At 44.6% G+C, this 15118-nt stretch overlaps 1 protein-coding gene across 13 annotated transcripts in view; it reads left to right on the plus strand.

The window, feature by feature from the left end:
• nlgn3a (neuroligin 3a) overlaps positions 1–13863 on the plus strand; it is a 107483-nt gene extending 93620 nt beyond the window's left edge. For 12 of the 13 annotated variants that reach the window (XM_085369982.1, XM_085369978.1, XM_085369980.1 and 9 more), the window contains 2 exons: positions 2489–3278; positions 13008–13863. In XM_085369982.1, the coding sequence (XP_085226108.1) occupies positions 2489–3278; positions 13008–13863 (1646 nt within the window). The remainder of the gene's footprint in view (positions 1–2488; positions 3279–13007) is intronic. The other variant, XM_085369981.1, reaches the window with a different exon arrangement.
• Positions 13864–15118: the final 1255 nt, after the last annotated feature.

Raw genomic sequence — 15118 nt, forward strand, 5'->3', positions numbered from 1 at the left:
CGTCCTTCTTTTCATCAACCAAAGCAGGAGATAAATCCAGGAGTGTCAACCTGGCTGTAGCTTCCTCAGCAGCTGGCCATCTGTTGGTTGGTTGGGGTGTATCTGGACATGGGACCCAGCCAAGGTACACTCAAGCAGCTCTCTCCAATTACTGCAAACGGATTTGATATACGTATGTCTGTCAAATTGCCTTGGCAATCACAGGAACCTGTGCACTGGCAAACGTTTTCCTACAGCAACTTCTGATCAAAGACATTCAAAAAGTGGCTGTGGTATGGCTGGCGGCATTGGGATTCAGGACAGACTTCCTGCACCATGACTGGCTCTATTTGAACAGCGCAATCAGAGTTGAGATGTGAAGAGAGGCAATACCACTAAAGAGTGAGGGGAGGGGAAGGCGAGTGGAGAGGAGAGGAGGAGGAAGAAGAGGAGGGAGGGATGGCAGGATTAAGCCCCAGCCCACCCCCTACCCTCTCTCAGCCTCCAAGCGGCCATCTTTCATCTTGCGACTGCCCCTCTAATGCTTTCAAGTGGGCGAAGCCCTCGACATCTGCTTCCGCTCCGTGGGACACAGCACAGGCCACCGTCCTGCGGAGATGCACAACCACAGCTCAGTTCAAGGGGCACTGTGAGGCCAGCGCCACTGAAGGCGGAAGGTCTTATCCACATAGACAGAAAAACAAAGACATCAAAAATGACAGTGTGGCACGGGGGATTAAGTCAAAAACTTATATTCAGACAAGTAGAAAAATAGAATAGATCAGCTCTTGAAATAAACATTAAAATGCATCATATACTAGTGAACAGACTCACAACAGAAACGCTTTACAGTTCACTCACCCAGACACATTAATTCTACTTACTACTTGAGAACAAATAAATGTAAATAGCTCTGTAAATAAACACTCCGTCTTCGCCAAGAAGAAATAAACCCCCTGCCGCCTCTGATTAAGACTACCAAAGTAATATATCTGGCACTTAAGTCTGCTGTTTACCTCATAAACACAAAGATTTCAGCACAGCCACCCACACTGATGCTGAAAAATCACAAACCGAGTCTGCGTGCCTGTATGTTTCTCTGCTAGTCTTTTTGGCTTCAGTGTGGGATGTCTAATGACATTTTTTTTAATGCATGCCATTTCAGGAGTATTTCTTCCGCTGTGGCTTTCAATATCATGAGTTCACTGGAATTCCTTGACTCCGGCAATGATAGCGCCGTGAGCAATAAAGCGGCATGGTCAAGTGGTAGGAGCTTTGCCTCTGATTTTCTCTGAGATCAGTAAAATAGCACTTGTGATTTTCGAAAACCATATCTGGAGTGCAGATGAGTGGTGCTGTCGAGGACAGGGCGCTGCCGGTGATATGAGGGAGGCCTAACTGACACTAGGTGTGTGGAGGGGGGTGCATGTCGTTTTAACTTCACTCTTCTCAAATTTTCCAATTATTTCTAAGGAAATTATGTTTGTTGTTTTGGATTTGTTCCTTGATGAACAGTCATTTCAGATTTCCTTCATACATCAGTGCAGCTAAAATGTAATTTAATTTGCAAGAGCTCCCCGTGAGACTGTAAATGCGTTCGCCTTGATTTCTGAACCACCTCCACCCCCTTTTCAAAACCCACACACAAGAAACAAACTTCCATGTAGATTCGTATAATGCGTGATCTGTTGACTCTTGTTTCAACATGTGTCTATTTCTGCAGCGCACAAGCAGGTGAGACCTTTTCTGTGCAGTCTGGTCTTCTTTCATTGCTTGCCACCGCAGTGTGTTCTAGTGCCAGTTTAAAAATTTGCAGCTACTTCTGCAAATGCAGTGAGCAGGAGTCAGGTTTTTTTTTTATTATTATTATTTATAGAAATCCACCCACCCACTATGTTGAATTTAGTGGTCTTCCACATGGAAAAAATGTGAAAGACTTCAATTTTGCTATGTGAAAAAAACTGACATATAACTGATGCAGGGGTGCTATGCATATATAATGAGCGCAAAAAGTCTGTGTGTAATTGCTTCACCCAGTTTAAGCTACCTTGAAAAGAACGTTATCACCAGGAGGGGATGGGAAACAGGGTTCATATATTCTTAAATCAAACTGTGGTGCATGTGCATGAGGGAAGGCGTTAATATATTTTACGGTATAGACTTGTTTGGCAGCTTTGATTCATTTTCCGAGAGGGCACGTAGAGATGGATAGGGGAAGAGAGGATGACAGACAGAGCGCTGATTCTTTCCCATGTCTGCGAGCTGTCGGCGAGACCAGGCCATCTGCACATTCATTATCACGGCAGTGATTCCATTATTGTTCTGCATGGCAACAAGGACTTTTTCTGTCTGGCCTTTGTTATTCTTATCAACTGTGTAGCAGACAGCCCCCTTTTGATCATGGCAGCAACGAAATTAACTGCTATCATGTAGTATAGTGCATAACTGAATTATCCTTCAGAATAACAACAGTAAACATCATCTTGTCTCTTCTTGTGTCCTTGTGCAGGTCTGTTCCACAGAGCCATCATTCAGAGCGGCTCAGCCCTCTCCAGCTGGGCAGTGAACTATCAGCCGGTCAAGTATACGCGTCTCCTGGCAGAGAAGGTGGGCTGTAATGTGCTGGACACATCAGACATGGTGGACTGTCTGAGGAAGAAGAGCTCCAGGGAGCTGGTGGAGCAGGACATACAGCCTGCAAGGTACCACGTGGCCTTTGGACCTGTAATTGATGGTGATGTTATTCCCGACGACCCTGAGATCCTAATGGAGCAAGGAGAGTTTCTCAACTATGATATTATGCTGGGGGTCAACCAGGGTGAAGGGCTCCGGTTTGTGGAGAACGTGGTGGATTCAGAGGACGGCGTATCTGGAAATGACTTTGATTTTTCTGTGTCCGATTTTGTGGACAGTCTTTACGGGTACCCGGAAGGCAAGGACACACTTAGGGAAACCATTAAGTTCATGTATACAGACTGGGCAGACAGGGACAATCCTGAGACCAGACGAAAAACGCTGGTGGCTTTATTTACTGACCACCAGTGGGTCGAGCCGTCGGTGGTTACGGCTGATCTCCACGCTCGCTATGGCTCGCCCACCTACTTCTACGCCTTTTACCATCACTGCCAGAGCTTGATGAAGCCCGCCTGGTCTGATGCCGCCCATGGCGATGAGGTGCCCTATGTTTTTGGAATTCCTATGATTGGTCCCACTGACCTTTTTCCCTGCAACTTCTCCAAGAACGATGTCATGCTGAGTGCTGTGGTCATGACCTACTGGACCAACTTTGCCAAGACTGGGTGAGCACTTTTTAGTTTTCCATCAGAGGGAAGCTACCATTGCCATTTAAATTACAAACGTATTCATAATGGTAGCAGCTTGATATTGATGTATGCCTATGTGCTCAAGTAGTCAATTTCCTGTTTGCTCATTTTCTACTCAGCAAAAGCACACTGTAAAGATAAAAGGATCAGTCATTTAATCAATTAGCTGTTATTTAAGTTATTTTCAGTTATTTTAATTGTTAAGCCTTTTTTTGTAAGAAAACAATGCAAAACACTTGTTGGATCAAGACGTGAATATGTTTTCTTTTGTATTGCTGTGACTGTTTGCTGGATAAAGCAGGACATTTAAATCGTACAAATATATTAGTAATTGATCAAAAATATGTTGCAGTCCTAGTATACAGTAACTTACATTTTTACTTGAAGCTTTACTCTCTAAAATTGATGACTGAGGTTTTACCCCGAGGGTTACAGAGTGTTATCTTAACTTAAGGCCAGCTCAGTAAGATGTTCTGGGCGAACCGATGGAGCGATGGATGCATGCATGGATGCATGTTGATAGTTTATGTGTGGGTTTTCTTGTGCTCGCTCTTCCTCCGGTAGCTTATTTCTACCACTCCATAGACCGTCTTAAGAGCATAAACTCACCAGCACAATCTGTAGTAGTTGTGCAGTGGTAAGAAACCATAAGGAACATGAACAGATAGCTACAAATGCAGAAGCTCATTTAACAGTGGGTAGACTGGATATATTAATCTCTGATCTCAGATCAGGCAGGTGTTTGTGTTGTGTTTCCTCCTGCAGAAACACAGTGCTTCTCCACATTCCCCCTGGTTTGTGTTTTCTAACAACTGTACTTTTACATTTGTTAAACTAGTGCGCATGCAATTATGAACTTGCTAAGTTATTAATAGAAGGTTACAGATTTTTAAAAAAAAATCCTATTTCAGTTCTATTAATAGCACTTCTGTGCCGCAAAAAATGAGCTGCAGGAGAAAGGAAGCTCTACAATAGATTGTATAGGGCAGAAAAGGCATTTTTCAAGAGAGACATTTTTTCTGAGGTATTTTTTGCCCCGACTTCCTGGGTCTCAGTCTGAAAACCTGAGACATATTGAATGTGAGGAAGATTAAATGTTCCTGCAGAATGTGTGCTGTGCTATTCGTGCTTGGCTGCCTGTTTGGGTGCATGGCTGCCTGCCCTTCTGTATACTTGCGTCCATATGTGTGTGTACTGTGGCTGCGTGTGTGCGTGTTTGGCTGGAAATACTATCTATGCTCTATTATACCGGGGACCAAAAGACACAAAGACTTATCAGGGAGGCATATCAAACTCTTGCCCTCAGCGGTATTGATTCCCTAAGCCTGGGCCCAGTCAATCACTCGTGCCCTGGGTGTCTCTTGCTCCCCACTATGCTCAATTTCCCCACCACCCATCACAAAACCGGACCATTTTGTATGACTACTAGTAATCATTTCTAACAACTTAAATTTAATTTGACAATCCCTGTTCCTAGAGGGGTATTGATCCCATCCTGAATGGGATGCCATCAGAAATCTTGTTCTGTTTTTTTATCTGTCTCTACATCATCTGCCGTCCAATCAGGTGGCATTTACATCCAATCGTCTGGCTGATAGGACCTTGAGCTGCTAATGGCTGACTAGTGCAGATGGACTGATGTCGGAAAGCACTGAAGTCCATCAGTGATGCCCGGACAGCTGTCTCCTCTGCCTGGCAGCCATTTTGTGTCAACACACACAAAGCTGCATTTGTAGATGCGCGCAGATTGATTTTCGTTTTTCTTTTTCTTTTTTTTTTAACTTGTCATTTCAAGAAAGTGATCTGGTCTCATGAGAGGAGACAATGTGTTTAATCTAAATGACAAACAGAAGTTTGAGGTCTCGAGTTAACAATGCATGGTGCTTATGTCTCTGATCTTGGATCTTGTGATGTCACCAAAATTAATTCTGATGAAGGATGACAGCATGTCTGCCATGCCTATATCCAGTCAGACTCAACACAGCGCCGTGGGCAGTGAGCCTGCTGTAACCCTAACCTAGCCTTCACCCTGGCATGCGCCAAGAGTAGAAAAAGCAAACTGCACTTTACAACTGACCCCATGTCAGTTTTGTAGATTTCCATGTCACTGATTGATTGAGATTAGGGGCAGAGCAGCGAGAGGATAAACCGGTTCTAGATCTGTGTTCACCATGTTATGGGTATCTGTCCTGTGGTGTGTCGCCTTGGCCTGTCTCCAGATAGAAAGATTACAGGCAAACCACAATTAGGCACTCAGATGGTAAAGAGCCCAGGATTAGATGCCAGCAGAATAAAAACTCACCGTGCTGCTTTAAAGGGTAATTTTACCCAGGCCTATGTAAAGGAATCTACCATAAACTCTTAAAGGAGGGGGGGAATTGAGGATTTAAGATATTTCCCACAGACTCTGAAGTTCGTGCCTCTCATTTAGACAACGTGAGGGGATATCACTCTCTTCTAACACCACCCAACGCAATCTGGCTCAGGAGGACGTATTTTTAATTAAGACCCAACTGAATTGGCTTCGCCTTCATGGCTCGTCCAACAGCCATCTCGCCTGTATCTGCAGAGTAGCTCTCGCTCCCCTTCCAGATGTTCATAATGAACTGACCCAGATTGCACTTCCTGCCCCTGTCTCTAAATCGGCTGTAAGAACATGTGTGACACGATGTCGAAACACTTGGGCTGCATGTCAACAGTGGGTATCATAGCAGCATTCCCCCCAAAGCTCTTCCTGTCCCTGGCTCTCTTGTGTCATCTTTACAGGGCAAATCCCTTCCCATGCCCTTTTTTTTTTTCCTCCATCAGCATCAGTGAAGCATAAAAGCATACAGAGTGCACACTGTCAAATCTTCTTAGTGTGTGTGCGCACATGTGTGCGGGTGTGATTGTGAGAGCGAGAGTGTGCGTTTACACTACGGGGCCATTCTTTCCCAAGAGTCAGAGATGTTTCCGAAGCGCAGGGATTTGCTCAGCTCTGAGGGTTTTTTTTCTGGCTGCAACATTTGTTTTACTATTGACTAGCAAAAATTGGCCTGGGCTTGCCACAACAACTTCATCTGAACTGTATTGTCAAAACTTTGGTTTTCTTTTTTTTTCGCGCACAAGTCTACTGCGACTGATGCGAGCACAGCAGCGACACAACTTTACACAAAAAAGAAAGAAAGAAAGAAAGAAAGAAACTTTGGCAGAAGTCTTCAGAAAAAGACAGGATGATGAAAGGCCTGGAAAAGATCAATCATTATATATCATTAGTGCTAGAAATTTGTTGGTCCATCTTTATACTTGTTTTTATCCTGCTGGCTTGTGCTCATTTCCCCAGTTCTGTGTCTGAGCTCTGCCACATGCAGTGCTGGGTATAGCTAGGTAGTTAGAGAGCAGAGCGCTGTCACGTGTTGTTTTTTTTTTTTTTAATTCTCCTCCACAGATCCCCCATTCCTCTCTCACTCTCTCTCTCATTATTCTATACAGTCATGTATTACGATCACAGTGTGAGCTAAAATATGCACCATTGATTGGTTTGGTGACAAAGGCTGCCAACTAAACAAATGTAGACAGAAGTAACTACACTGTGTGTCTGTGGTACAGTGTTACAGCCAGCACTCTGATTTACAACACTGCTGGTTGATTTTTCTTTTGTTTTCCTCCTACTTGTCAATCGAACACTCCTCTTCTGTAGGATTAACAACACACATACATCAGCTGTTTCTCCTGTCTGACCTCATTCACGCAAAGCTTCAGCCTTTTTTTCCTTTTTTTTACCCCAGCTATCTAGTAGTTACATCATTCAACTCTGATCTCCCTCTTTGTCCTTCGTCTGGATTATCCCTGGTTCTCTTCAGTTTCCTTCGTTAGGCCCAACCGACTAAACCTGCACCGGGAGTACTGAATGCTTGGCATTGTCGAAAAGCTCAGCCCCCAACAGCAACCTACCTACTCCATTAAATAGGCACTCACTTGATAGGAGATTTGTAGCCAATATCCTGATTTGCATTAGAGAAGGTAAGGAAGTGGTGTGGCTTGTTAAGGGGCCGGGATGCCATTGATCGGTGTCCATGCTGTGCAGTGAATGTAATGAGAGGAGGGCCGCAGGGGAGGAGAAGAGGAAGTAGATCTGCATGTATGCGTCTGCGAATAAGTGGTTGTCAGGTTAAAACATGAATAATATTCTTAAACGTATTCATGTAAAATGATCTTCAGACGTAGCTTAAAGCTCCCGATTGTTCAAAAAAAAAAAGGACAAAGTGAAAGTAGGGAAAGTTTCGTGAGAGCCAGGAGAAGCGTTTTTTTTTTTTTTCTTCGCTGCCACTCATCTAATCAAACAAATCAATGGCATCTATAACAGGGAGCGGCCCCAGAGCTGTGTCCTCCAACACTTCTGCACACCCCAAAGTCACAGCGCCTCGCCCCGCATCACTTAGCCTGCTGAACCGAAGGCTGCCATTAAATATGAACCTCGCATCACTCAGCCCCATGTCCCACCGTGCAACCACATGAAGGGCAAAAGAGCACAGGCTGATAATTTGCCTGTTCAGCGCTGAGGATGCCCCCCTCCAGCCCATCCCATACACTGAACCAAGACGAAGTCTACAAACAGAATGAGACTGAGTGTATTTCTTCAAAATTTCAAGCACAGTGTCGGGGGAAAAGATCTGGTAACCTTCTCATGGAGTGAAAATTACAATTAGTTCCTTACTTTGCGTCACCTGGTAAGGAGATAAACAACTGCAGGGGATGAATTTGTTACGCAACAATGACAACAATACCAAAGAAAGCTTTTTTTTCTGCAGCCTAGCAAAATGAGCATCAGTGCCGTTAAATTAATGCATGCTTCTTGGTATATATATATATATATATATATATATATATATATATATATATATATATATATATATATATATATATATATATATATATATATAAATTGAGAAGCTATACTCAGCTCAGGATTCAGAGACCTTGAGTGCAGTGAAAATGGATTCTTGTCTTCCGCCTTAGGGCACGTAAACGTGTCTTTTCAGATTTGGTGATGGCTAGGTCTATGATCATTCAAGCGCTTCAAATTACATCAGGATGAAAAGGGGAAGGAGGTACACCGGGAATGAAAAAAGAAAGAAAATGATATTCATTCTCCCCCCTTATCTACCTTTTACATCAGCGCTTGCAGATAGAGCTCGGAATAAGTAATGAGCTCCGGTCCCATTCTGCCACATGTGTAGGCAGAGCCGAGAGTCGTGTCTGTCATCCAGGTGGCACGGCTTCTTATAGCAGAACTGCTTAACACTTTTTATATCAGCCGGGAGAGGCCCATTGTCCTCACCACAGAGCGTGAACAGCTTTGTGAAATGTGACATGTCTTGTGTTTAAGTGCTTCACTTGTTCAGTCCAAGAGGTTATTGTACCATAATGTGGCCCAAATCCAGTACAATCACACACACACAGATGTGCACATGCAGGCACGCAGGCTGACAGTCGCGAGATGAAATCCAAATTCTCCATCAATCATAAATAAGAGCACATGGGAACACTTAAATACGCTTGACAGGCCAAGGTTAGCAGGGGTCAGCAGGTCACTGAGATTGGTGGTGGCGGGAGGTTGTGACGAGGAGATGAAGGCGATAGTTTATACTACCACGGCCATATGAACACATCAGAGGAAATCTGAAAGGCCATTAAAACGCCTGCTTTTATGGGTGTAATAATCCCTCTCCTCTGCCTGGGAGTCCAGCCACAGCTTCAGTGGCCATCCCCAGATTAGGTGGGAGGTTTGACAGGAAGCAGGCTATCAGCTAATGCAGGGGAGCTCTGACAGCACCAACAGGACCACAAACATCACATTATGCCAGGGCTCTTCATGCAAGTCACACTAGGCATTCGCCACAGAGCTGAACGCATGCGGTGAGACGGGACAACAGTGCACTTTGCAGAGTTTTGTACCCAGACTGATGTTATGTTTAAAAGTGAAAAGAGCTGGTGATCACAAGATTTGGCTTTAATCTGAGTTTATCCAGACACTTCAAATGAATAGCTACACACCCTCCCATTTAATATCAGCTTGCCAGAAGTGTTTGAACAGGTTAAAATTGTTTTTTAATATATGTTTTAATTTTTTTAACGACAGTGAAAATTCACTGGCGTAACTTCTAATTAGCATCCGAATTAGACACTGGAACTCCTTTAAAGTGTCTTTTTTATTTATTTTTATTAATTGGCCTCTGGGCCTGAGGCCCGGTCCTCTCTGGCACAGCTGGCTGCCGGCAGAACCCGTTGGCACGTTACTGCAACCCCCTCTGGCCTCTGCTCCATGGCTGCTGGGTGACCTCTTGTTTGGGGCTCTCCTCAGCTCTTCCCAGGAGGGTGGCACGGTTGCCCCCCTGGTGGTCCTCCTTGGGTCCTCGTATTCTGGGGCCTCTGGATGTCTGGGGCCTGGATCTCCTCCATACCTGCTTCATGCCCTGGGGGATGGGGCTATGGCTCCCCACACTCCCTAGCAGATTGTTACATGGAGAAACCTTTTGAATACAAGCGTGCTGATGCACACAGGTGTACACACGGGTGTTCACAGACACAAACTACACCTTTCTTGGCTGCTACCTCAAAGCACATTGTGCGCTGTTGATCTTGCGTACTGCTCAATAACATGTAATATTTAGTATCTACTGTTATCTACTGTTAGCTAGTTTATTGTGATGGTGTTGTATTTATTATGTTGCTCTTTTTTGTTTGTTTTCTCTTCTGTTTTTTCTTATCTCCATACGTGATCAAGGTGTTTTGTTTTTTTTTTCTTTTTTTTTCTCTCCCCCTTTCTTACCATCTCTTCTCCCCTCTATTTTTCTTTCTCTCCCTCTTTCTTTCATTCTTTCTCCCTGTCCTATCCCCCAATCATGTCTGTCCCATCTGTAACAACCGAAATAAAATAAAATAAATACATAATTATAATAAAGGTCAATCAAATGGACCAATATGGCAAGGCCATGATGATCCAATTGGTAAAGTAAATCCGCTTGGCATCTTTCTTGGCCTTGAGACAACAATTCTGATGGCTAAAGATCCAAACAGGACAGGCAAAAAAAAACCCCAAAGTGTCTTTATTATCTTTACATGTTAAGCACAGTATCTGCTGAAGCATCATACTATTTTTTCCATGCATACATGCTAAACAAAGATTAAAAAAACACTTCCCAACAAAACCTGGCACCTTCATTCTTGCTGAATATATTAAAGCCTATTGTGTTGGATTTTACAGTAGACCTGTTATAAGATGAGCATGCAGTTCAGACAGGTTGGCACCTGTAGAGACTTTAACAAATGATTACAGCACTATTTTACCACAGATGGAGAGCACAGCAGCACAGCACTCAAGAAACAGTCAATCTGACAACGGCGCACAGCAGCACCCACTGATACAAATCGAACAGGGTAACCTAGTTGCCCTCGCTACACTGACTAGTAAAGCTTGAGTTCAGATCACTCCCTGTGACTCTGCAGCTCAGGGCAGCACTTCAAAGCCACACAGGAGCCCAAAGTTGAGCAGCAGTGGTAGAAATTGTTCAAAGGAATGTAGCCTGTTTACTATTGACTTTGCAACAATTACCCAAGCATATGTGTGTGTAATTAGATAAGGCAGCCAGTTGTTCTCTAATGCGGCAAATCAAATTAACTAAAGATGCCACATTGATTTCTTTGTGTTCCCTAAATTATTCATCTACACTTGCACTGAACCAGCCAGCCAGCCACCAAAGAGCTTTTCTAACTCCTCTGCACCACCACTCCCTTGCACTCCCCACATGCACATGCTGATTGTTTTGTGAGATCTGTCAGAGGACAGTTGCAATATTTGTGCCATCACCATTCAGCAAATTGACCTTCCAGAAAAGAGAGTATTTATGGTGTTATGGAAATAAAGAATTCCCATTAAATGCAGCAGTGTCGATATCCATCGTTCTTGTCGATGCGCATGCACGTGTGTAAGATAGAGGGCGAGAGCCTGTGCTTGCATGGGTGTGTGCACACTGGTGCACTCTTGCAAGAATTCATGCAGCACGCAGGCTGCAGACAGCTACGTCTGAGGCGGCTCCATTGACATCCTGTTCTCTGGCATGTTGCGCACGGGGAGATCAATATGACCTTACCTCCACCACCTACTCCTTTGAAATTACTGATATTCAGCTACAAAGTCATCATAGTCTGCCTGTCAATATTCATCGGGGATCATTACGGGCCTAATAAAAGAGGTTATTTACGGGCCGCTCTGCTGACACCAGCCGTGGTCGAAGGAATTCAGCTCCAGCCGTCTCAATTTGCTCTACCTCTCTCGGTCTTTTTTTCTCGTTCTCCTTCTCTATCTCTCTCTCTCACTTCTCCCAGAAGCACTGACCTGAAAAAGAAAAATTGACAGCAGAAAAACGAACAGGAGAGAGGATGGAGGTTGAATTCTTCTGGCATGGCTGTTAATTCTCTTAGCCATGTTTGGTGGTTTTTCAGCCAGTGCCAAAAAAAAAAGAAAGAACAGGAAAAAAACACAACACTGTAGCCACTATATCCCTAAATCCCCGGCTAAATTTTAACTTTGCTTGCCACTGACATTGCAGTCAGATCCACAAAGGGATATTTCATGATATTTAGAGAAATGTCACACTGCTCCTTGCCTCCTTGCAACAGCGCAAGTTTTAACATCACCGCTCCAACATCAATTATTGGGTTTTCGTGGCTACAGGACAATTCTTTCATCACTACCAGAAGCAATATTCTGGGTCGCAGAACTCCCACTTCTGACATTGTACGGCAACAAAGAGTTGTGTGATTGTCGGAGATTGCTATATGTTAATTTGTTCAATAAATCAATAGCTTCACTGTAATTGAAATGGCTGGTCATTTGAGGCAGCATGTTGAAAACCGAAAAGTGGAACAGTGAACTCTGTAGATCACAGGAGGTACTGCATCCAGAAGAAGCTCTTTCCTTTTTGTCTGTCATGCTCAGTCTCATAAACATCCATTTGCTCTCATGCATGCAAACATCCTGATATCCATGCATGCACACATATATATGGACACACAGGGCTAAGCAGTTCCTTTAGTATCTTGATTAATATGGTCCACTTTACATCAGCACATTGGATGCCAATGCACACTGTGCCGCCTTCCCTAAGCAATTAGCGAAACGGCTCCACCAGCGTTGGATTATCAACAACAAGATGCCTCCTGACGCGAGCCCTAAAGCCTGCTGACTTATTCATATGTGTTTACTTTAAAAGGCTTTGCCCTGTTTTTTGTAGGTGGGCTGCCTTAGAAATGAAATAAGAACAACATCTGGAGAGAGAAGAGAAGGGGAGGGGGGTTATGCTCAAAGAGGTGTCCAAAAGCAGAAAGACATTTGGGAAAATATAATATGAAATCGTTCTCAACTCATTCATTAAGAAGAAAGCATATATATATACACAACAGCATGCACACGCAAATCCTATATAACCAGGAGGATTTGGCTGGTCGATGCGAGTTTGTGCTTTTGCTGTTGTGGATTTCACTGAGCAAAATCAATGAATTCTCCACTAGCTGAACCCCTTTCACGCCAAAATATGAGCTGTGAATCACATGCTTGTATTTTTAGTTTTTTTGGACGTTTCCTATCCCACATGAATGTCAGAGCTTGAATAATTTAATGTACTCTTAGAATCACATTTAACAGTCTCTCTTTCTTGTCTCCAGGGATCCCAACAAACCAGTTCCCCAAGATACCAAGTTCATCCACACCAAGGCCAATCGCTTCGAAGAGGTGGCCTGGTCCAAATACAACCCCCAGGATCAGCTTTACCTGCATATTGGCCTGAAGCCACGTGTGCGCGATCACTACCGTGCCACCAAAGTGGCCTTCTGGAAACACCTAGTGCCCCATTTGTACAACCTCCACGATATGTTCCACTACACCTCCACCACCACCAAAGTGCCGCCCCCAGAGACCACGCAGAACACACTGTCCACCAAAAAGCCCAATGGGAAAAACTGGCCATTCAACACCAAGAGGCCACCTATGTCCCCGGCCTACAACAGTGAGGACAAAGACTCCTGGGGCGATGATGAGGAGACAGGGCCGCTGGTTGTAGAGAACCCTCGGGATTATTCTACAGAGCTCAGCGTCACTATCGCTGTTGGGGCCTCGCTGCTGTTCCTCAACGTCCTGGCCTTCGCAGCCCTCTACTACCGCAAGGACAAGCGGCGGCAGGACTCCGGCCACGGGCAGCCCAGCCCGCAGCGGCAGACCACATCCAACGACATTGGCCACCACGCGCCGGAGGAGGAGATCATGTCATTGCAGATGAACCAGACGCACCATGAGTGTGAGGCTGGGAACAGCAATGAGGGGGCACTGCGCCTGGCCTCGCTGCCCGACTACACGCTCACACTCCGGCGCTCTCCGGACGACATCCCCCTGATGACCCCCAACACCATCACCATGATCCCCAATTCCTTGGTAGGCATGCCCAACCTGCACCCCTACAACACCTTCACAACTGGCTTCAACTCCACCGGCCTGCCTCACTCTCACTCAACCACCCGCGTATAGCTTTAAGGAGGCATGGGGCAGCCGGCGAAAAACGGGGAGGGGAGGAAGAGGCGGCGGTGCAGGGGTGGAAGAGGAGGAGCAGTCCGGATGAACGAATGGAGGAGAGGATTGTGTTTTATAAATATCACAGGGAGGGGGAGGGCCATGAGGGGGGGTGGGAGAGGAGGGGAAGGGCATCAGTCAGATTAAAACATGAGGAGATTTAACACGACTTTTACTACGAGGAGAGTTGCTGAGAGCTCTCCGTGGATGTCAAGTTGTGCAGAGCTGCCAAAATCAAACTGCTTCCCTTCTCCCGACCAGGAGAGAAGGGGGGTTGCGGGGTCTTTCTGCAGTGTTTTTTTCTAAAATAATCATTTTAAAAGCCTTTTTAAGCAGACTGAGGAGATATCAACAGTTTTTTTTTCTTGAATTCATAACAAAAAAAAACAAAAAACAAAGAGTAGTGCTTTTTATTTCCCATCCCTTTTCCTCCTGCGGGAGACACGTCTAGAACAATGGCCTCTACGTCGATATTCACGAAATGTTTTTAATTGCTTCTTTGTTTTGTTTTACGTTTCAATGCCTTACAAAAAGCTTGTTGTTGTTGGGTTTTTTTGTCATTATTTCTATTCCCCGAGACTATTCCATGTGGGGTGTGTTGCAAACAGTTGAGACTCAAAGATGAGAGACTGAATCCAGGATGGGAATCTAGAGGATATGCAGATGTAGAGATTTTTAAAATCCATTTTGGGCAACTCATTCTTTTTTTTTTTTTCTGTTGCGTATCAACACAACAGCCACCCAAATGGTGTTTTTTCCTTTTCTTTTTTTTTCAAGCTCATATAGAAATGATTTGTCTGGGACAGCTCTTGCCGAGAGATGAGAAGGCAGAGATAAACACTATGTTACTGTGATTGTTTCGTTAAGAGAAAAGTGCATCTTTTACAGCCAATTTATCTGTTCAAGCTATCCGATATTATCTCCACGAGGTGTGCACGTGCACATGCTGCTTAGAGCACTTGTGTGTTTGTGTGCATGTGAACATGATTTCTCATTCCTTTGCGTGCAAGCGCGGTCAGGAGCGTGAGATAAAGGAAGAGACACATTGTCGGAACTTGCAAGCTCAAGAGTTGCGAGAGAGCGAGAACGGGTGTGTGCGCGTGTGAGAACGAAAGTGTGCGAGCGAGTGAGTGTGTGTGTGTGGGTCCGTGCACCTTTTTTTTTGTTTGTAGGTTATATTGTGTGGTTATGGGTGGGGGGACGGGGTGTTGGG

The sequence above is a fragment of the Diplotaxodon limnothrissa genome, linkage group LG2, assembly GCF_057381915.1.
Source record: "Diplotaxodon limnothrissa isolate DT_005_m linkage group LG2, D_limnothrissa_male_GT1.1, whole genome shotgun sequence".
NCBI classification, from domain to species: domain Eukaryota; kingdom Metazoa; phylum Chordata; class Actinopteri; order Cichliformes; family Cichlidae; genus Diplotaxodon; species Diplotaxodon limnothrissa.